This window comes from Myiozetetes cayanensis, unplaced genomic scaffold (assembly GCF_022539395.1).
Source record: "Myiozetetes cayanensis isolate MyiCay16 unplaced genomic scaffold, myiCay2020 scf12, whole genome shotgun sequence".
Classification (NCBI taxonomy): Eukaryota; Metazoa; Chordata; class Aves; order Passeriformes; family Tyrannidae; genus Myiozetetes; species Myiozetetes cayanensis.
The window spans coordinates 26,467,421-26,490,964 of NW_026086826.1; the positions used below are offsets into that span (position 1 = coordinate 26,467,421).

The window sequence follows — 23,544 nt, forward strand, 5'->3', positions numbered from 1 at the left end:
GGAAGCCATATGAGGAGTAGCTGACGTCACTTGGTTTATTCAGCCTGAAGAAGAGGTGACTCATCACAGTTTACAACTTCCTCACGAGAGGAATCGGAGGGGCAGGCACTGATCTCTACTCTCTGATGACCAGCAATAGAACCCAAGGGAATGGCATGAAGCAGTGCCAGGGGAGGTTAGGTTGGATATTAGGAAAAGGTTCTTCACCCAGAGAGTTTTTGGGTACTGAACAGGCTCCTCAGGGCAGTGGTCACAGCACCAAATCTGGCAGAGTTTAAGAAGCATTTGGACAATGCTCTCAGGCACACGGTGGGATTCTTGGAGCTGTTCTGTGCAGAGCCAGGAATTGGACTTTGATGATCTTTGTGGGTCCCTTCCAACTCACTCCTAAGCCTTGAGTCTGTACTCTCTGTTATTCTTAGGACTCAAGTTCTTCATACAACGTGAATGCCTTAAAGCAATTTGAGTTCCTGAGGAAGTTACTCAGAACACTCCAGAAGACTGAGGAAAAGGCAAAAGGCTTGCTCAGCAGCATCAGGAGTTTCCCAGCATGTACACACAGATGAAGTGGTGGGTGTATCAGCCACGACCTGGCCATGGAGTAAATTGAAAGGGGAAGGAAGCGCAGCATTCCCACCAGCCACAAGCTTCCTTCAGAAAGAAACAGTGATCTACCCAATCAACCTGCTAAACCACCTATCCCCGCAACCTTCTTGGTTACCCTACATGGCCCCACACCACCCCCAGAGCCCAGGGAACCTCCCACTGGCTCCAGGAGTATTCTCCCACAGACCTTCTGGAGCAAGTGGTTTTTTAAAAACTGAAAGGGGTCACAGCCACAAAAAAAAAAAAAAAAAAAACAAAAAAAAAGAAGAAAGTGCAGCACACAGAAACCAGTACTCACTGGCAAGCCAGGACCCTGACCACACTAGTTCCTGAATGCGCTCTTAAGCTACAACCTGAGAACCTGTGGTCTATGGGACAGTAATAACATCAAAACTTGCACTGGTCAGTTGTCTCCACGATCAACAAGTTATTCTCAATCAGTACTCATCACTCTATGCAGGGCCTGTTGTGTTAGAACAAGGGGTAATGGATTTAAACTGAAAGAGAAGAGGTTTAGATTAGTTATTAGGAAAACATTCTTCCCTGTGAGGGTGGGGAGGCCCTGGCACAGGTTGCCCAGAGAGGCTGTGGCTGCCCCATCCCTGCAAGTGTTCAAGGTCAGGTTAGATAGGGCCTTGGAGCAACCTGGGATAGTGGAAGGCGTCCCTGCCCATGACAGGGGGTTTGCACTAGATGACTTTTAAAGGCCCCTTCCAACCCAAACCATTCTGTGATTCTGTTCTGTGACTCAAGCTCTGTACCTACCCTGACCTTTATTCCACATCCACGTTACACTAATTACTGGTTAAGCAGAATTCAGTCACTTAGTGCTCAGTGCCTTTGAGGAAGATACTGTACCAACAGTGTAGGTGGGTCTGCACTACTCTGAGGGCACAGAAAGTGGCCTGGGGTGGTACAAAGCACACCTCAATTGGTCTCTGTGTTGACTTGCTGAGAGCACTGAACAGCTTTTGACAGCAAAATGACGTTTACATGAACACACGGCACACCACATTTTCATACAGGCATCTGTGCTCCAAATATTTTAGTGAGCATCCAGCTGTTCCCTCACACTACTCTGCACCCTACTCCAACCATATGCACTGTTTACCTTGCAAATTTTATTGCCCCAGGCGAAGAGAAATCAGACATCATCTCCTTCTCTAAATGCTGGTACTCAGCCAAGTTCTCCTCCTGTCCAGTGTTTGCACTCTCTGGAAGCGAACGTTTTCCTCAAGCCCAATAGCCTGTTTTTCTACAGCTAATCCAATACCTGGCATCAGGTCTCTGACTGAGAAGAGGATTGTCATGGGATTATACATATTCTTTTTTCGAGTTTACAAACTAGTTACAGAAGTCTCCGGACTGAATTACAGCCTGCACAGCATCTGGGGTGTAGGACACCAACCCCCATGCCCTTTATGGGTGTGCAACAACATTGTGAAATAAAGACAAAGCATTAATCTGCTTGTGGCTGCTCCTCATGTGCAGCAGTTCTGTTGAAGACTCTTTTAAGCCTTCCCATGTAAACAAAACCTCAACCCCCTACACACTAAGACTGTGCAATTGGAAATAAATGTTTATTTTGAAATAAAAAGAAAACGTGCATATACACAGACAAACCATAAGCCTTTGATCAACCCCACAAAACATGGCCGTGTATAACAAAAACTGTCAGGCTCATAACTTCCTCTGGAAAAAAAAAAAAGTGATTTCCCACACCCTGCTTATTCACCAAGATTATTTATCACCCTAAGGAATCCCATTTTATTTATTCAGTAACACAAATAAATCCAAACTAGAGATTTGTAGTTGCCAGTTAACACGGCAAGTGCATTACAAATGAAAGTAGAAACTAGGGTGGAATCATGCAGGACATGTTGCCAGTGCTGGCACTCTCAGCATGTCCCAAACTTGCACCTCTTACTTTTCTAATCCATCACAAGTAAACAGGTGACCACAGAGATTACACGTACCAGCAGAGGATCTCCATTACCACTAAACCTTTTGCCTTACCAATCAAATATTATTTTAACATCACCTCTTACATTTGGGTTTGAATTCTACCCTAAAGCAACTGTACTCCCCACTCCTACAACTGTTACACCATTCCACCCACACACAACCAGTGTGATCCTCATTTAAAAGGTGCCACTGGAACTCAGGATTGGGGTTAAGTGCAATAAGTAATCTCTATAATAAGAGGATACAACAGAACGCTCTTGTACCACCTGATATTATAACAACAACATTTGTTTACGCACTATTAACAGGAGGTTAAATTTCAATATCTGAAAGACAAATAATCTAGGAAATAATATTTAGAGCAGACCCTGTCCATTCGAGTAGATAATCGGAATGAATAATTTAGAGCCACACTTTCATCTCTGCTGCAGCTGAGAAGAGCTGCATTGTAAGGAGCTTGGAGAGATGCCGACACATCTGCTCACCAAGTGGAATAATCGGGAGGACTCCGAGCAAGAGTGGTCCAGTAACCTCTTTTGCTTAGGTGACAAGTGGGACAGGAAGCAGTGGGAGGACAAGGAATGCAAAAAAAACTCCACAACAACAACAAAAATCAGCATGCTCCCAGAGAGGTTAGTATTTCACGTTTTTGCAATACTGCATATTGTGCCTCAGAGGAAAACAGAGCTATGCTGGGTTTTTGCCTCTACATTGTCATAGGTTCCTCCTAAAGGTATTTCAGGGTCAAGGAAAGGGTGCCTGGCACATTTGCATGCAGGCCCTTCCTGCTGTGCCATGAGGACTCAGGAGGCATGAATAACATCCTGGAAGCAGCATCAATTCACCCTGATTGATCCAGTAACAGTAAACAGTGCGTAACAAACAGCTAACAAAGCAAACACGCTTCAAGGAACTCTCCAGAAATCCAAGCAAGTCTTATCCTAAAGCTGGGAATCAAGCTTCATTTGATACTTTTTGCAATGATGTGTATGGGATTGAATTAACAGACTAAACACTAATTTGGTACAGATGTTGCTCAGGTGGAAGGATGGTGTAGGTTTCATCGGGGAATGCCTTGTAAAAAGATGATGAGCATCTGGAGGAGTAACACTGGCATATAAATACTGTCTTTACAAAGTAGACAGATGGGGAAAAAATGTATCTTTGAACAGATTAAAGAAATCTATGTGTACAGGTAGGAACTGCCAATAAAGGCATGTTACAGTCTGTAATAACTCTGGCGAACCACAGGGAGCCACAGCACTTTGCAATAGTTTCAGGGGGCAGCTACAAACAACCTCCTCCTATCATACAGGCTTGGTAGGTTTTGCTTATCCACATTTGCAAGATTTTTGTTAACTTCACAGGCTGTTTATTAGCTCAATGTAGGGAAAAGCAGATGGACATAGGGATGATTCCCTATGAGATAGCACAATGAGAAGGGTCACCACATAAGTGCATAATAAATTGCACAATTTAAAGCCAAGATCCTCTTCCCAGCTGCACTCTGCCCACTAAGGTAGCACAAGGACCATGACTTGTAGAGCTTAAGAGCCATTCTGAAGTTGTTTCCCCAGCCACAACCAGGAGATTCCTAAATAGAAACCAAATGAAAGCTATTCATGATGGATGGTTCACCTATTACCTGCCTTGCCTATTACTTACAACATACCTTGGTTGGGTAGCACTTCTTTTGTTGTTGTTTTAAAGAGTTTCCTAAATAGTTTCATCATACTTCTAACCCATACAAAGCATTTATGTATGTACACAAATTTTATTGGTTGACATAGTAAGTAGCCTGAAGCAGAAATCTAAGAAATTTATTCACAAGTCACAGATTACACATCCAGATGAGCAGAATAAGAACCAGGAATAGCTTTGGCTTTGCTATACAAAACTCCCTCTTCTTCACAGCCCATTATATTAAGATTAGTTTTACAACTCATGCAAGGTAAATCAAAGCCAACTATGCAGGTCTGCAGCGTGCCTGTGATCAACTAGATCAATTAGAAAACGGATTTTAGTTAGACGAGTCAAAAATGAGATTACATCAGGCTCACACTGGGAAGCTGGGTTTCAGCAGCACAGCCCTCTACTTTCTGTGCTAACCTCAAAATAACACAGAAGTATCCATTGCAAAACCCATATTAAACTGAAAACATGCAGGCCACCAGCCAGTCCCTAACAATAGCTGCTAAATTCCCTCCCAAAGTCCAAGGAACTTGCTCCATCTCCTCTGACAGAGGCTTATGCTGTGTTTTGGGCACAGTTTGTGCACAGCCACACACTAAACCTGGCCTAAAGCTTCTATGAACAAAGACAGATGGGCTTAAAGGAGAAGGATGTAAGCAACAGGGATGGAGAAATGGTCTTGATCCATTTCCAACACAAAAGGTGAAGGAATTAGTGCTCTGCGCTTATGGGCAGGTCAGGCAGACAGAGTTAAATACGAGTGGTTCAAAAAAGTTTAGATTACTTTGTTCTCTACAATACAGAGGAAAAGACCCAATTCCCCCCCAAAAAATGAACAGAACACTGTTCTATTGACGAAAACTGTCTTAAGTCATTGATTTCCTTTTGTTGAGGTTTTTAAAGCATGAAAGGAGGAAGAAGCACAAGTTAAAATTTTTACAGAGCTTGAAAGAGCATAAATATAATATTCTACCATTTTACTCTTCACATTCTCTTCCTTTGCCAAATATGTTTACACCCAAACATAACAACACATTAGAGAACATCACTATATCACAAGCACTGAAAATAATAAAAGCAAAATGCTGAATTATAGCCCTTTATCAATTCAAGCCCACCTTGAAATCCTAGGTATCCCCAAGCAAAACCCAGTAAGTCACATTCCAACATTAGACTACAAAACTTTATCAGTCCAGACACCATTTGCTCACACTGTCAATAATAAACCAATTTTTTTGGTTTATAACAGAAGAGAGAAATAAAAAAAAGTCTTGTACTTGCTCCAATCTTCCACACAAATAATGCTGGATTTTCAATAAAATCAGTAAGTTATCTTTAAAAGTTAATATAGTTAGTTTGATCTACACAAAACACTTTAAAGCTCCTCTTAGATTGAAAACTGGTTTTATGTTGTTGGAAAGATTTGTGGGTGATTTTTAGGCAATTTTGCCTCTCAAAATAATAAAGTGAGATTTTCCCCTTTTGCCAGTGTATTGCTAGTGAGTTTTCCAAAGATAACACACATATTTTGGATTCTAGGACCATAACCTTTAAAAAAGTAGTTCTAGGACTTGCACTTTAGAGAAAAGTGTGAGTGATTTAACAAAATTATCAGGGTGAGGTGAGTGAGCAACTAAGTATCAGGTTAAAACTAAAGATTATACCTGTCTCGGCTATATGAAGTTTTCAGCTTGGATTGCATCTCTGAAGAGTATAAAGACAGACTGTTCCTTTCCACACACACCCTCTTAAGTCTATTAACTCTTGCAGCTTTTGTTTTAAAATTCTAATCAAAGAGCAGGTAGAGTTTAATTAAAAAAAATATTCCACGTTATTTTAACTGTCACATCTCATTTCCCAGTTCTAATCAACACAAGGAAAGTAGTTAACAAGTAAATTGAAGAGTGACCAGCATTATTGATGTTAGACAACTGACTACACCCCGAGCAGCAGTTGTTCTTCTGCTCTATAAATAGGCAAGAAGCCCAGAGCCACATTTAGAGATTAGTAAAATTACCACTGCACTGCATTCAAAGTGAAAATAATTAAGGTAAGGAGGTTATAAAACAGTTGGAAATCCACAGGAAGGTTGAGAAAGTAAGGAGAGAAGCAAAAGAGGCAAAAAACTCTTCAGTACTTGAAAGACAACAAAAGGAAGAAAGAGACAGAAGGTAAAGGGCTCCAATTTTGCACAGATCATCCCTTAATTCAACACAGTATTCAAAATGAGTTTTAAGCAGTGAGCTTAAAACCAATCACTGTACTAAAATAATCCAGATAAGTCAGTGGCAATAAAGACATACAAACAAGAAGATATGCTCATGTCCACATACAAGAGGCAGCACAGCATTCAGGGAGGACACAACAAAAGGATGAGACCCTTCCAGTTCAAATTACCAGTAACAAACCAGGAACCAGTCTCTAGCACAGCTATCTCCCAGAGAGGCTGGCTGTCACAGAAAAACAAAGGTCTATTCTCAAGCCATGGAGAAAGTACTTCCATCACTGAATGCCCTTATAAGCACGAGGAATCAAGCTGTTGAAGTCCCAAACTATACAAAGACATGTATTGTCTCAGTGACAGAAGACAAAGAGTTCTAGCAATCAAAAATAGCATGCAGGCCGTGAAAGGCCAGGCATTTGCCCATCAGTATATGAAGTTTACCAGTTTAGGAGGACTGAGGACAGAAAAGTAGCAGGGCTACGTGTCTAGCGCCCAATGCCAAGAAAAACAGAACTCTGGGTTACAATTTGCTTACCTTCTATAGAAGGGGCCTGGTCCACAGCTGCATACAGCATCTCTTTCAAAGCCTGCAAAGGAGAGGGAGAGAACAAGGAAAGAAAAATTACATTGTTTTGATGTGACCGTTTGAAAACAAAAGCAATTAAAGCCCTTTTATCCTCCAGACTGGCACAGAAAGCTTTGGTACGTGATCTCAGCGCTCTCACACGTACTTCTGTTCACAAACGAAACAGGTTCATGTTTACTGACTGCTTTGTCTAAAGCCTGTTATCTTATTAATCTACAACATTTATTCCAACTGTACCTTTCAACGACTTCCTTTGGAAAAATGTTTCCCACTTGGTAGGATGTTAAAGGCTTTACATTAAAAAAACCTGAAGAAATAACAACAAAACCTAAAGTGTTGCGTGACACAAAGGAATTTGTCACGGCAAATGGAGGAAAAGCAGCCTCAGGGACTTCTTACCCCTGTTATATAGGAGCACAGAAACACACATACATTCTAAAAGTTGAAGACAACATGACGGAGGAGATTAGGGAACCAAGGGTGACGGCCTTCTCTAGAGGTGGGGTCTGAAGGACAACGTTAACACCAGCCAGAATTACTAACCAGGTGTTCATGTTCTGGAGGCACCACGAGCTGCCTCGCAGGGACCACAGAAGAACCACTGATCCACACTCAGACTGATGGTGCAAGAGATGAGCAGTGCAGCAGCAGGTCCAGGAGACAAGGAGGTCCTACAGCTACACATGGAGCATCCCTGGCAGTAACTCCTTCCATTGCCAGAGCCAGGAGAGAGGAAGGAACCACATCACAAACCCCAACCACTTGCAGTTCCTTTTTGGAATTGCTCTTTTCAGACAGTTGTTAAGGTGCTGGTATTATTCCAGTCATAGATTAAATATTTGCTCCCTCACATCAGATAAACTGAATTCAGATCAGTAGGTGAAGGAATGAAGCAATTTCAAGAGAGGGTCACAACGATGTTTAGAGGGCTGGAGTACCTCTGCTCTGGAGACAGGCTGGGAGGGCTGAGGATGTTCAGTCTGGAGAAGAGAAGGCTCCAGGGAGACCTTAGATCCCCTTCAAGTGCCTAAGAGGGCTTGAAAAGAGATGGAGAGGGACTTTGGACAAGGGCATGGAGTGACAGGATATGGGGGGGAATGGATTCAAACTGACAGAGGGCAGATGCTAGGAAAAATTCTTTACTGTGAGGGTGCTGAGGCCCTAGAACAGGTTGCCCAGAGAACCTGTGGCTGCCCCATCCCTGCAAGTGTTAAAGGACAGTTTGGACAGAGCTTGGAGCAACCTGGGATAGTGGACGGTGTCCCTGCCAATGGCAGGGGGTTGGAATGAGATGGTCTTTAAGGTCCCTTCCAACCCAAACCATTCTAGGACTCTACAAATAACTTGAGCCATGATTTTGGAACTAGAAGCCACCAGGAAGGACCCATTCCTACCGAAAAGTGATTTGTTTACACACACCTCATACCTTGATACACATGGTGCATTTGAGTACTCTCCACCATTGTAAAAACTAGATCTTATTCCCTCATTTCTGAGCCCACAGAAATCTAACACACAAAATTCATTCAGGTCATCTTAGTTCCTGTGTCTTCTGCCTGGTTACCAACACATCCCATACTTCTATAATCCTGGACCTCTGCATTTACCATCTTGCATGTCATAATCCCCCAGGTCACAACCTCCCAGCCTAAATGACAAATACTCCAATACCCTCAAGGCAAAAACCACAAGCTCAGCAGCTGAAAACTGAGCCCTGTTGTAACACGGTGGTTACAATCCTGTTAAGCAAATACAAGGTCTAAAGGACATGTCTGTTTATCACAAGATATCCAAGGTGGCTGGTTACACCGGCAGTTCTGGCATCTCTCAAAGGTCTGGCTCCTGAGTCCACAGAGGTCTCAATAAAGGTCACTTGCATAATTGTTTTCCCAACCGAGTCGCTGCTGAATGATCCTCATTCCAGTGGCACAGCTCTCCACTACTCTCTGTGCTTTCCTAAAATTCCTCACAAATACTGGCCCCTTCGGCCTCTTTCCCCCATGACTCACTGGTCAGCAGCACATGATCTGCCTCTACACATCAAGTGGTCGAAAACTGTTGCTTCTTTTCCACCCCACTCATCATCCTCACCCACCTGTATCTTTTTCCATGAACCACAACCCCATGGCATAGGATAAACAAGCCAGGAGAGACAGCAAATTGAAAGTCACTATAGTAACAACTCCATCTCTTAACCCACCCAGAGGTAAACTCAATGTAATTCCTATCTCTGGTTTTATCGGTCTCTTTAAAAAAAAATAAATTAAAAAGGACAACACTGATGGTCCTGCACTAAGCAGTCTTGAAAGCTGAAGGTGTCAGTCGTGCCACAGACGTCTCCCCATGCAGACTGACATATTACAATCTGGCAGCTGCAGGGCAGCAGATTTTGTTACTGCTTTCCTGACCTATATAAGTAAACCAATAACCTGAAAGTAAAAGGCTCAGTGCTCCCTCACACCTAAAGTATTTAGTCCTCTAGATTACAGAATTTTAGGACCGATTGTTTACAAAAGTTATCCATCACTGTCAACTTCAAATGTTTAAGAATTACTCATTCTGCCCTCAAACTAAACAAAACAGGTTATTATTTCTGTGCTTTAAATTGTGCTAGTGATACACCTTGCACCCGCAGTGAACTTGTGTAAATATATAAGAGAACAAAAAAACAAAAAAAAAAAACGTAGAAAGAAAACATTTAAAAATGCAACTATCAAACCTTAAGAGTGAACAAATTCAAGGACAAAAACCTTAAAACACGCAAAAAACCTGCTCTTTTAAAGGAGTCTTTCAAACCTCTTCTAAGCTCATCCGCTAACAGCCGAAGGACAAATAGTGAAATAGCACAACAGATTTGTGTCAGGAGGTGGCAAGCCTAGTGCGAACTGCCTATCATGAAGCTGGGTTTGACAGCAGAATTGGCTACTTCCCAAAAACTGAAAGCCTGTTTCTGGAAGAGAGACTCTGAAGGCAAGCAGGCAACCTCAGCTATCAGCTTCCTTTTCCCCACCTACTTCCTGCTGCAGGTTGTGTCTCAGCAACGTGTCTAAAACTCAGCAACCTGTTTCTCTTCTTCAGCAGCAAAAGGACTTAAAAATCTGGGGTCTCCCTAAAAGGGAAGGGAGGTCATCTGCTCACACCTTTACCCATCTATCCAATGAACTTTGCACCTGCCATAACTGTTCTAATTCTTCTCCTTCCCCAGTTGCTGTGATTTCAAAGGTGCTATGCACTTTTTCTATAAAAATATCACCAGACTTCTGCAGACAGATAAAAAAATTCAGGCCAGATGAACTGCTACAAAACAGCCATCTGGCAACTGTACAACTCCAGTGAGTTCCATCAGCTGGACGTGCAGACGTACGCTTACATTTAGAAGTCTGAACAGACGGAGAAATGTTCTCCCTCTAAAAGTATTCCAAGGATGGACATGAGAGCAAAGGAGATCAGCAGGGTTTGTTGATAAACAGAGGACTAGCAACCCAACATATTCATTGCATCAAAAAATGAACATTAAATGCAGCAAAGCACATTCTCAGCAAAAAACCATCAGCTGAAATTCATCTAAGAGTCACCTCAGTCTCTTCAGTACTGACTACAGGGAAATGAGAATTCTGTTGTCTGACACAAAAAGATGGCATTTTGTTTGTTTTCATGTTTTTTCTTTGCACCAAAGGAACGGAAGGGTAAATGAACAGGTCAAAACTTTAGGTTTTAAGGCAAGAAGTGCACTGAAGCAATGCATGCCACAGCGATAACCTAACTCACTAGGAAAAGGCTACTCACTTCATAAGAGAAAAAACTCTGCCAGATCCCCTAAAACAAGGTGAGCAAAACTTTTCCCTGCTGTTGCCAGGGTGAGGGCACATCCGGGGGTCACTGCTCTTTTGCACAGTGAGAATCCACCTGTTCCAGACTGCCAGGTGCCCCAGTTCATGTGCAAAACCACTGCCCCCCTCTGCTGCGCTCTTTGCCCAGGAAAAAGGAGCAGGTACAGAAACACCAAGCATCGCTTTTAACAGTTAGGAAGTTTTCGGATGCCAGACATTGAAATCAAGACCAAAGTTGTCTGAAACTTTTGCATACATAGCACTTAACATCACTGAGAAGCATTTCAACATGTTAAGCATTTGTTGATATGTGTTTTTAAACTCAACTGCCTCCAGGGAGCTGCCTGATAATGACACTCAGTATTCCAATGGAAAAAATTCCCCTTTATATTGGGATTGTGCATTATGTTATTGACACTGGTCCTCACAAAAAGCCGTCCTCATCATTTGCACTGACTTAGACTTCCAGAACCATCAGCTATGGATGGATTTTTCATAGTAAAATGACACATCCAATCTGCATGTTTTAATGCATTTTTAGAATGGAAATTTGAATGGAAAGTCAAATCAAGTCAATCAAGGTTTGGGTAAAGCTCCGTGTTAAGATTGACTCAGTCATGGTAAATGTCTTTGGGAAATGCTGAATGAAACAGAACAACATTCATTGTCATTTTTCTTCTTTTCTGTAAGCCAAGTGCTCTCTCTCAAAAAGCAGACGTACAGTAATGGTCACTAGATAAGAATCTAAGCCACACCTAGCAAAATATATCTTCTTTTTGCCTGTTCAAAGAAAATTAATTTTTCTCTCTTTAAAGCTCTTCCCCTGACCAAGTGCCTGCCCTAAGCCTGGGCAACTTCCGTACTTCCTACAGGCATATCTACAATACTTAAAGAGATTTTTGGAGGGAAAGATCACATTAATGGTAAGGAGTCTGAGGACTGTCAATTGTTAAAGACCATCTGAAAGTGAAGCTACATTTTTAGGTATTGAAAGCAAAAGTCTCATTCTTCTTCCTGACACTATCAGCCACAGATCACACCCCTCTCCTGGTCTGACTGGCAAAGCTCCCTGCAGGCACACTCACCATGCATCCCATCAAAGGATCTCACAAGTTACCTATGTCCTGCCATGCTCTGGAGCTCTCTGACTGCACAAGTCACCTGCTCTCCAATGGAAATAGCTACAAATATCAGAGTGGAAAAAACAAGATGAGGACATGTAAGCTTTATGATACAGAACGACTCAAAGAAAGCAGTTTCTAGATCATCTTTTAATCCTTTCAAGGGGGAATGGCTTCAAACCGAAAGAGAGGAGTTTTAGATTAGATATGAGGAAAAAATTCTTCCCTGTGAAGGTGGTGAGGCCCTGGCACAGGTTGTCCAGAGAAGCTCTGGCTGCCTCATCCCTGCAAGTGTTCAAGTCAAGATTGGATGGGGCTTGGAGCAACCTGCGATAGTGGAAGGTGTCCCTGCCCATGGCTGGGGGGTTGGAAAGAGATGATTTTTAAGGTCCCTTCCAACCCAAACCATTCAATGATTCTGTGGTTCTGAACTTGACATAGGAAGTCCCTGGAAACAGGAACAATCTTTTCAGAGTTAAAAGCCTACCCAAGAAAATCTCTCACTCTGAAACAGTGATTAGTGTGTTAATTATGAAAGAAAATATATTAATTGTCAGATGAAGAAACATTATAATGCTACTAAATAGACATATAATTTATTGCTGCATTACTACAATGTAAGTAATATTGCACACAAGTAACACAAGCAGCATTTAACCTCACATTTGCTCATCAACAACTTGGAATTTTTCTGGACAAAGGAGGGCTTTTTGCCTCAGGTATAATCAGCAAGTAAACTGAGGTACCACTGGGCTTTTACACATTGCACCCACACGACCACCAGTCACTGAATAATAAATAATTCCATCACTGTAATATGCATGAGCAGGAGGCTGACTCACATCCAGCCAGCTTCAACAAGGCAAACAAAGAGTTTGAAAGTTATTACTGAAAAAGAGGGTGAGGTTTTTGTTTCGTTCACTCTACATTAAGTTGTCTGTCCAAGGAGGAGATTACTTAAGATTAGAAACAGTAACAACTTGAAGGAAGTTTTTACTGAAATCTACATTTTAAACTGGGATGAGGGAAGGGAGAATGACATAATAATACTGCCCTAGTTAAGAACAGCTGAAAATTAACCTCCTATAATGAAAAGAGCGGCTGATGAGCAGCAGAGTTGTTCGCACATTAATCGTGTTGTAGTTCACTGTGTCTCCTTACCCTCTCTCCACATCTGTCTGCTCAGCATGCAACCAGATCTTCTGCCCTCCTATTTCCCCCTTGCTTTCCCCTCCAAACCTTCTCTTAGTAAGATATCCAAGTTTTCTGTTTCCAGGAACAGAAGACAACCCTCACAGGGATAACCCATCAGAGACACGACACAGCGCTAAGCTGGTCCTTCATTTTATTAAGACAATGGCTTTCCTCCTCATCAAACACTGATGCATTATTTGGCCATGTAGTTCTCCACATAATTCAAAGAGATCAGAATATTGCTGTAAAGCCAATTTCAACTGCAGCTTTTAATTAAACATCCATTCCTCTGCAGTCAGGTAAAGGAAAACAAAGGAAGAATGAAAAGGGCAAATATAAATTTTTCAAGCTCAACATTATAACAAAGCAAGTTAAGAGAAATGCGGTTTTCCTCACAAATATAGACAGATTAAAAGGGATAGTATAAATAAATTGCTATTACAGTCTTGGGGAGAAAACACAGGCCTTCAAACAATAACAAATTTTGTGTGGTTTTAACTGAGTCAATCAGTCAAGAAGTTTTGCTGATCACGGCTGTCCTATAATCAGTCTTCCGTTGTCTAGATTTAATTATTACTCGAGGAAGAGACTGGCACTGCTGGCACCTGCCACTTCTACTGCTAACACCGAAATAGGAAATGGTTTTACTACAAATAACCACCTCTAGCTTCATCTAGTTAAACCCAAGCCAAGCACCGGTGTGATAAATCTGAAACGAAGCAATCAGCGTGACCTTTAGCAGGTTGGTATGATAAAGCCTGAAACGCTGTATTCTGCAGATAATTCACGATTAACGCAGCAAAACTTGGTGTAAGCAGTGCCCATTAATGCCCCGATTCGAGTACGAAACGAGATGCAAAGCCTTATTTAAAAATGATAACACAGAACTTGATGGGGGTTTGGTGCCCCGCTCTGGGTGGCTCAGGGGAGTTGACTGGGGTTTGGTGCCCTGTTTTTGGTCGCTCAGGATAGTCGGCAGGCGTACCTGTGGCCCCCGGCAGGGTTGGGAGAGCGCTGGGATCTGCCCATCCCGGCGGGATCGCCCTTGGGAGGCCGGGAGCCTCTCAAAGTCACCCTCCTGCGCCGCCGGGGCCGAGACCCGCGGGTGGTGCTGAAGCACCGCCGGGGCTGCGGAGGGTGTGCGGGGCCGGCACCGCACCGCGCCTGTGCCCCGACCTCTGTCCCCGCCGAAGACTAATTAATTAATTAATTAATTAACAGGACACCCGAGGGGTGCCGAGAGCCGGAGCCGCCGCGATGGTCACACGCGCTGCCTTTTCCCCGTCCCTGCGGGGGCAGGACGGCCCCGCACCGCCACGGCACGGGGGCACCGGGGAGACACGGGGAACCAGCAGCGGTCCCTACACATCCCCAGGGCAGGGGAACCCGGCCGGGGTAGGACCGCCCCGCACCGCCGCGGCAACCGGGAGCCCTGGGAAGAGCCGGGACTGGCCCCCGGACACCTCGCCGGGAGCGGGGCCGTACCTCATACTGGATGTACTGCTTCCGCCACTCGGGGGTGATGTGCGCCGCGAGGTGCTCGGCGAACTTCATCCTGCCGCCGCCGCCGGTGGGCCGGGGCCGCACTCGCTCCGCGCCCGCGGAGCCGCCTCGGCGGCGCCTGGCTGCAAACGGGCGTCGGTAGTGGGGGGCGGGGGGGGTCCGCCGCCACCGCACATGGGCCCCGCCCGCCCGCCCCGCCACTCCTCGGCCCGCCTCGGGCCTCCTCAGCACCGCCCCGCCGCTGCCACCGCCTCCGCCGCCGCCATGTTCGCCACCGCCTCCCGCCGTCACCGCCCGCAGCCAACCGGCACCGGCACCGCGCGGCACCGCGAACCGCCCGCCCACCGCCGCGGGGCGGGGCCTCCGCGCCGAGACACGCCCCTGCCGCCGGCTCCGCGCGGCCACTGCCGCCCCGGGGGCGGGGCCTCCGCGCTGGCCACGCCTCTTCCATTCAGTCACGCCCCTCACGGGAGGGGGGCGGTTCCCGCTCGCGCGTCCCGCAGGCGCCCCCCAGCGGTCCACGCGGGTTTTTGAGAAGGGATTTTGGGGCGCAGAGGTGTCACCCGAAAGAGACCCTCGGGATCGCGGGGATGGCCTCGTCGTGGCCGTGGAGGCTCTGGGGCAGAGCCAGGGGGAAGATTGGGCTCTTTGGAGACGGATGGGATGGGATGGGATGGGATGGGATGGGATGGGATGGGATGGGATGGGATGGGATGGGATGGGATGGGATGGGATGGGATGGGATGGGATGGGATGGGATGGGATGGGGATGAGGATGGGAAGGGATGGGAATAGGAATGGGGTATGGATGAACATGGGGATGGGGATAAGAATGGGAATGAGAGAGGATGGGAAGGGATGGGAATAGGAATGGGGTGTGGATGAACATGGGGATGGGGATTGAGAATGGGAATGAGAGAGGATGGGAAGGGGATGGGAAAGGAAATGTGAGGAGACAGTGATGGGAGAAAATGGAGATGGGCTAGGATAGGGAAGGGAATTGGATGTGATGAGCCAGGAATATCATGGCATGGGGGTAAGATGGGATGAGAATGGAATGGGATGAGGATGGGAATTGTATGGGAAAAGGATGGAGATGGGAAGGGGATGGGATGAGAGGGAAATGGGGATGAGAATGGAATGGGATGGACATGTAGATGAGATGGAGATGAGGTGAAATGGGAATAGCTGGGAAAGGGAGAAGTGTGGCAGGGAGAGTGTTGTGCATGGGGGAAAAGAGGTGAGGGGATGGGGAGGGACCAGCCAGGGGAAATCCATAGAGATGGGGAAAGAGTAGGGGAAAGTGCAAGAAAGATGAGTAAGAATTGAGGGAGGAGGGAAATTGAGATGACAGGCCCCTAAAGGCTGGGGGAAAAGGGAAAGAAAGAGAAGACAGTGCAAAGAAAAAAGCAGAAGGGACAAGAAAGGGGAGGGGGAAAAAAAGGAAAATTCTCCAACGGTTGCATGATCTCCACAGCCTTTCTGGTGCACAGCGAGGCTGGGTGAGGGGGAGCAGGGAACCCAGGGCAGCTCTTGGAGAAAACCCACTGGGGTGGAGCCCAGCTGGTTCTGGGCTCTCTGTAAGCTGAGATACCGAAGATGGAACTCCTTACACCTGGCAGAGGGTTAACCAGGGACAGTAGAACTGTAACACAGAGTGGGTTTCCTGTTAGGAATGTCAACCTATGGTGTTAGGACATGTGGCTGTGTGTCCAATCATGAGTTGTTATGAAGTGGTAAACCAATGCTGTGTGTACATGTGTCACCCAGAACTGTATAAAGGTAGCTGTACTGTTGCAATAAAAAAGGCTGGTATCCTGAAACCCATGTCGCCTCCTACCTCGACCGCGACAACCCACCTGCACTGGAGCACAGCTGCTCTGGAATACAGACACCCCTAGGAGCTGGTGGGTTCAGTACCTGATGTGTTACGGAGTGAGAGACCAAACTGGAGAAATTCAGAGTGAAGCTGCTGCTCGGTTATCCCCAGGATTCTCAGCGGCCCTAATCCTGCCCCTCCCCAGTTCCCAGATTTTGTAAACTTGCTGCATTTGGGATTGATTTTGGTTTCCTTCAAGCCTCCCAAACTTTGGCACAACTTGAGGTGGCAGTTTTCAGCTTTTTCCCATCCTTACAGGGCCAATCCCATCCCGGCTGTGGCCCGTGGGTACCACAACATTCCTCCCTGTCACCGTAGCAGCTGCTGGAGCATTGCTCCCACTGACACCCACAGAGCTCATTTGCTGAGGAGATTTATGGGGGTCCTGTCACAGGCCCGGGACCTGTGATTTGCGAGGGCTGAGATTCCCCAGCGACAGCGGCGCTCACTAATGCAAGCTCTTAATTATGTTTGCAGCAAACCCTTTAACGAGCAGAGCATTAGTGCCCTTCATCCGAAACTCCACACTCAGCAGCCTGCCCGGTGCTGACCTCGGCACGAGCCAGCCGGGATGTCATAGCTTGACTTACATTTCGCAGGTCACCAGCTTTTGAATGCATCACCTTGGCAGGCGTGTGCCCGATAACATCGCCCGGGGACTGAGCCTGCCCCCGCCACCATCCGAGGCACCGGCTCCAACGCGAGCCGGGACTTGGCGGACGCGACCCTTTGAATGCTGCGGGGCTTCCAGAGATAACGTGCAGCATGGGGAAGGAAAAGCGATTAAGAAAGAAATATTCTCTTTATTGTTTGCTGGATGCCTAGACTGAAGTATGTCCCGAGACGTATAATAAGCTAATATCTTCTGATCTGACAGCTTGCGAATTCTGTGATGGAAAATAACCATCCCCCCCCCTTCCCTTTATTTATCTTATACTAATAAATGTTATTTATTGATGTTTACAAAAAAGACAGACAATAGCAGGGGAGGCAGTTTAGAGGCTGGGCTCCTTCTTACTGCCATTGCCCTGTAACAACAACTCCATTTAAATATCTGATTGGCAAATCACTGCCTCCCGTTATCAGACACCCTTTGGGACCACATTTAGCACCATAGTATTTCACTGCTCTGCTGGGACTCTGGGCTTTCCGACTCCTTCAAAGGTTTCAAAACCTTCAGCTCTGCACTTCCAGGCTTGGGGGAGGAAGGCAGGAAGGGAGAGAGGGCAGGAGAAGCCTTAAATGAAAGAGAAAAGGCCACCAGTGCCAGACCCTGCTGCCTTCTGCCCATGGTGGGGTGGAGGGCAGGCAGGGAGAATACAGGCAATGTCGAGGAGGGATGGGGATTCCAACTGACCCTGGTCTTGGGTCTGGATCCCAGTCCCAGTGCCTCAGGTCTGGATGCTGGTTCTCCATGCTTCCAGTTTGGATCCCAGTCCCCAAACCTCAGGTCTGGATCCCACTCCCCATACCTCATTTGCACCAGGTTTCCACATTTTCCTCATCTCTCTCTTTTACAGGAAAGAGTTTGCATTGTGATTTCCCCCGTGCTGTTGTGGTTACAAAAAAAAATCATAGAAGTAATGTTATTTGCATTTTTAAAACAAGCAAGGAGAAACCAGAGTGGGCTTTCCGCCAGTGCAGTCTGGCACTTGCTTTGTTAGGAGCGTATAGAATAATTTATAAATAGCATGGTGGGTTTTTTCAAAATGTATAATTATACTTTTAAACCTCCTGCATCGCTGGGGAAAAGGAGTCTTCAAAAACAGCTTTACAAAAAGAACCAAAGGAAAAAAATTATTTGCTGGCATTCATAAAATCACAAAGAGGAGGGTTTTCTATAGCAGGAGACAACGCAGGATACCCGTGGACAACCATTCCCACACCTCTCCTCCCACATCCTCCTCAGGCAGCTGGATTGTAAGAAGCCTGGATATTTAGGGGCATCATGGGAGGAGATGGTTTAGCAGCATGACGTCCCCATGAGCAGAGAGGGACATGCTGAGCCTGGACCATGGAGTGGGTCAATATAAGGGCGATCAGGGAAGATAAATTCATATCCTCTCCACTGAAACCAGAAGAAATTGTGCTCAAGCCCAGGGGTTTGGGAGAAGCTGTGCACCCCAACTTGAGTGCAGAGGCAGCAGGGGCACTGTGTGAGGCAATAGCATCTTTCTGGGTCCTTCACTGCCCTGCCCTGCCCTGCCCATGTGGTGATTCCTGCTCCAGAGGGAAGACCAGGGGCTTCACTGCCACTGCTTGGAAAGAAAGGTATGGAATAAATACAGAAGTAAAAGCAGATTAGGGAGAGCTTGATGTGGAATGAAGAGGGGAATTTAGTAAATCACACCAGGAGATGCTGTTCCAGCTTCCAGGATCAATAGAGCATCAGCCTTGGGCTTCAGACACTCTCGGCATCCTCTGGCCAGCCCCAAACCTTCCCATTATGGCCTCCAATGATAATGGTCTTGAGAAATGTGGTCAATATATCAGATTTCCCAGGGACAGTGCTGAAAAAATGCACAAATCCTCTGGCAGCCTGAGCTAGCTCTATTGATTTCTCACACATTTTCCCTCTCTGCCGGTACTGACAGAAGATGAGGGCGTGAGGATGAGCATCAGGAGCTGGGGGGGGTCCCAGACCCCAGGGCAGAGGCAGTGCACAAGGTCAGACTGGCAGTGGCACAGGCAATCCCCTGGGAGCTGTTAGGGTGTTTGTACAGCCGGGAGAGCTGCCTGCAGCAGGGTTTTTAAGCCAGGAGGAGCAGTGGTTTCCAGGACATAATGCACTGATCTGAGTGGGTCTGATTCCAGCAGCAGGGATGTTTGTGTCAATCCATCCCTCTTCCAAACATTGTCCCAACAGTCATCTCCTCGCACAGCTTTTTAAAGCATGGTAAGAGGATGCTTTTGTACCACTTCAGGATGAGTGGTTGCAGCAGGGTCACTTTACCTACCAGCTGAATTTGATCTGTTGGGACTTGAGCCCATCACTGTGGGAGACAATATCACAGAGGTGGATTTAGGACTCAGGATTTAGGACTCAGGATTTCCAACAGCCATCCACAGGAATGGGACAGCCCTGGCCCCAGCTGACAGCTCATGGGAATGTGGGTATGTGGGGCATAACCATGCCCTGCCAGTCTTACACATCTCCCCTGCAGTCTCCAGGGCAGGTTTTTCCCCATTCATTGCTCATCCAGTGCCCACGTGCCTGATGTTGAAAATCCCAAAGTCATGCAACAACATAGCTGTGACTGTAAGCCCATGTGTAGAGGTTTGATTGTCATTGAAACACTTAGGGATGCAGAAATATGGAGCGAAAAGCACCTCCCCTTTGGCAGGAGCCCACTCCGGGCAGGAGCAGGGCTGCCCCCGTGCAGGGGTGACCTTTCCATGGATGACTCACGATCGACGTATTCACAGCCACGAGCAGGCAGCAGCTCCTCACGGCTCACACGTGTCCCCTCTGCTTTGCTGGAGATCACAACGTTGTCCTGCCTGGAAACCCAGCCAGGGAATATGAAATAACCCATCTGCCCAGATGGTTTAAGGCAAGATGTCCCTGCCAAGTGGCTTCAGGGGTGCAGGACCACGGAGGGATGAGCCTCAGGAAGCTGTGCCAGTGGTGGCAGTGCCGAGGTCTCACTATGCTGCCTAAAATAGAGAGCAGATGGGGGGTTTCACAGCCTTCACTGGTGTGTAAGTGATTGCTCCTGGACAGTTTCCAGTCCATATATACGTGTCTGGTTTAATTTATGCACGTTCGCTTTGTGCGAGGAGACAACAGCTGACCAGTGGTTAAGAAAATTGAATACCCTGAAAAGGTCTAAAATTAGAGAAGAAAAAAGAGCTGCTTCCTCTGAGCCTTGGAGCCACCTAGGCTGCTTCCAGGAGAGCCAGGGAGGTGCCTCCAACCTCTCTGATCCAGTCCCAGGGCTGCCCCACTGCTCTATCCCCCTCAAAGCTGAAGACAGTTTGTCTTCCAAGCACCTCACTGTGTCCATAGCATTGCCCTGCCATGCCCTAGGGCAGGATGGACCATTATCCTTTGAGGATATTTTCCAGGAGAGAGGGGCTGGTAAAGTGCCAGATGGCCTTGGGTCCGTTCCCATCCTGTCACTTGCCTTGTTAAACACACCACCCCAGCTGCTGGCTCCTTCACAAGGGGATAACACCACACGAGGGGTGAAGGAATGGGGTCAGCACCCATCAAACAGCAGGAAGGGAGGTGATCTGGGACAAGAAACAACGTCCATGGAGCTGCTAGTTCACACAGCCAATGCCACCGTCACAGCGGAGCCACAGCAGGTTATGGCAGAAACACAAGATATCAACACTTCTTGGTGCATCTCTGCTGCAGGCACCCATCTGCCATGAGCAGAGTAAAGGCTGCAGGAACCCCGTTTTCTGTGCAATCCTCACGGTGAAGATGGACAATGGCTGGGGCTGTACCTTGGTGTTGGTGCAAAGATACTTTATGTTTGGTAAATGGTCCTGCTGGGAAGAGTAGCCCATCCTCACATGTGACACCACGTGTAACCACACACTGGAAGACGTGTCACTGCAATTCTCTGCACTAAACCTCTGACCCTTACCCAGCGTCTGTAATAGCAACAAAAAGCTGAGTGCCAGCAAGGCTGAGGTGTGTGGTAACAGCTATGGCAGAGACCTCTAAAGCTGGATGGACTTCCTATGAGTTTTTGGAAATCCTGACATAGCTTTGTGGGTTTTTTAACAACCTCTGAACCTTATCAAAGTGCACAAAAGGACATGTTAGGAGGTTGTAATCACTCTTCTCCCGGGTGAGAACTGACAGGACTGGAGGAAATGGCCTCAAGTTGCACCAGAGGAGGTTTATATTGGATATTAGGAAAAACTTCTTCACAGAAAGGGTGGTTACGCACTGGAACAGGCTGCCCAGGGCAGTGGTAGAATCAAGATCCCTGAAAGAGTTCAAGAAACATGGGGATATGGTGCTTAGGGATATGGTTTAGTGGTGAATACAGTGCTGCTGGGTTAATGTCTGGACTGGATGATCTTAGAGGGCTTTTCCAACTTTAACTGATTTTATGGCAGCTGCTCCTGCCAAACCTGGCTTGACCCTGCCTGGCTTGAGCCTTCCATCATGAGCATCCTTAGGGTGGACAAACCCTGCTGATGTCCCCAGTGGGTTGCCCGGGACAGACCTTGTACACAGCAAGCTCCTGGGACAGCATTAGTTTAGGCTGTTACTCCATGAAGAGTCCTGTTTGGCCTGGAGAAGGAATAATGGTTGAATTTGAACTAGTCACATTTCTGGTCTCTGACAGCAGCCGGGGACCAGGCACATCCTGGCTTTGTCCTCACTGTAAAAATTATTCCCAGTGCTGCAAACCTCACATATGTGGAACCCCCACAGCATTTCTTGGTGTCACTGAGCAATGCCAGCAGGTTTGGTAAGGGTTACCCTCACAACCTGAGACCCCCATCCCTGCAGATCTTCTCTGGCTCCAAACATCATCGTGATTTTATGTGGCTGGCAGGAATTACTCTGAAACTCTTCTCTTGCTAACAGGGACCACTGAATGGGCAGGGGCTCAGACACCAGGGCAATATGGAGGAGTGTTCCCTTCCTCTGAACCACCCCAGCCTGACCCCTCGGGACACACCGACCTGCATCCTGAGCCCTGCCCGCTCTATTTTATAGCCAAAACAAGCCATAAATCTCCCTCCACACAGCTGGAAGGTGCAGTTGCTTTTCTGTGGTGCAGGATTTTCCTTGTAGCATCATGTGAGGGAAATCTGTAAGTAAAAGTCAGGCTGGAGCCATTTATAATGGCAGTGAAGTGATTGTTACTGCTGACAGCTGCAATTACAGGCACTCCCTTCCACTGCTCCACACCAGAGGAGAGCGGAGCCTGCACCTGAAGCAGCTTTTCCAGAGCTGCAGCCCTGCTCCTGTGGACCTTGTCACCCACAGAGAGTGCTTGGGGTGGTTTCAGGGAAGAATGTAGGACTGGGAGTAACCCCCAGTAAGGAGGGTTTGGGGATGGATGCAGGATGGTCCCTAGTAAGGAGAGCTCATCAGCTGATGTTCATCTCTGAGGGCAGGACAGGGGTTTAACCTGCAGGACCAGACAGCAGGTCCAAGTGCTCACCAGGGAAAAACGCTGCTGGTGGCCCCAGGTAACCCCAAGCTGAAGTGCAGGTGAGGGCAGCATCCCAGCAGTATCATTGCCAGGCACCTCTTTCCAACACCATGGTCTAGATCTCCTGCCTGTGACATGCTTGGTGTGCGCAAGGCAGATCAGCACTGGGGTGCCATCAGTCACAGCAGCCAGGGAGCTGCCCAGGGATTTGGGAGCAGGGTACCAGAGGCATGCAGAGAACCTTGCCTGAGGGAGATGAAGAGGACTGTGAGAGATCTGTGGTGTTGCATTGACAGGGCAGTGACAAACAGCCATTACCGGATGAGGTGAGGGGGGGCTGACAAGAGGCAGGGTAGTGTGGAGGTGGCAGCCCTGCAGCAGCCCAACCTTCAGGTGGGCTTTCCTGTTTAATGCCTCAGCTCTGTCTTCTCTACAGTTTCAGAGGAACTGAATCATCCAAAACTGAGTTAAATTTCATAATTTTCTTAGCTGAAAAAAACACCCATAAGAAGTGACCTTTGCTTTTTCTGTTTTCAATGAATAACACCACAGGGTTTGTTTCAAAACTAAGGACTCTGCTGTGGTTGTTGCATGGTGACTACACCCTTTCCCTGGGCAACCTGTTCCAGGGCTTGGAAACCCTTTCCATGAAGAAATTTTTCCCAGTAGCTAATCTAAAATTCTCCTTGTGCAAGCTGAGGCCATTTCCTCTCATCCTGTCACTTATTACCTGGGAGGAGAGACTGACACCCATCTCACTATAACATCCTTTCAGGGAGTAGTAGAGAGTGATAAGGTCTCCCCTGAGCCTCC

The 23,544-nt window shown here is 46.8% G+C and overlaps 1 protein-coding gene across 1 annotated transcript in view; it reads right to left on the reverse strand.

Moving 5' to 3' along the window:
* The window catches only part of XPR1 (xenotropic and polytropic retrovirus receptor 1), a 113,655-nt gene extending 98,764 nt beyond the window's left edge, over nt 1-14,891 (reverse strand). The window contains exons 1-2 of the mRNA XM_050306725.1: nt 14,704-14,891; nt 7,023-7,074 (exon numbers count right to left, since the gene is read on the reverse strand). Coding sequence (XP_050162682.1) covers nt 7,023-7,074; nt 14,704-14,772 — 121 coding nt within the window. The 5' untranslated portion in view covers nt 14,773-14,891. The remainder of the gene's footprint in view (nt 1-7,022; nt 7,075-14,703) is intronic.
* Between the last annotated feature and the right edge of the window lie 8,653 nt (nt 14,892-23,544).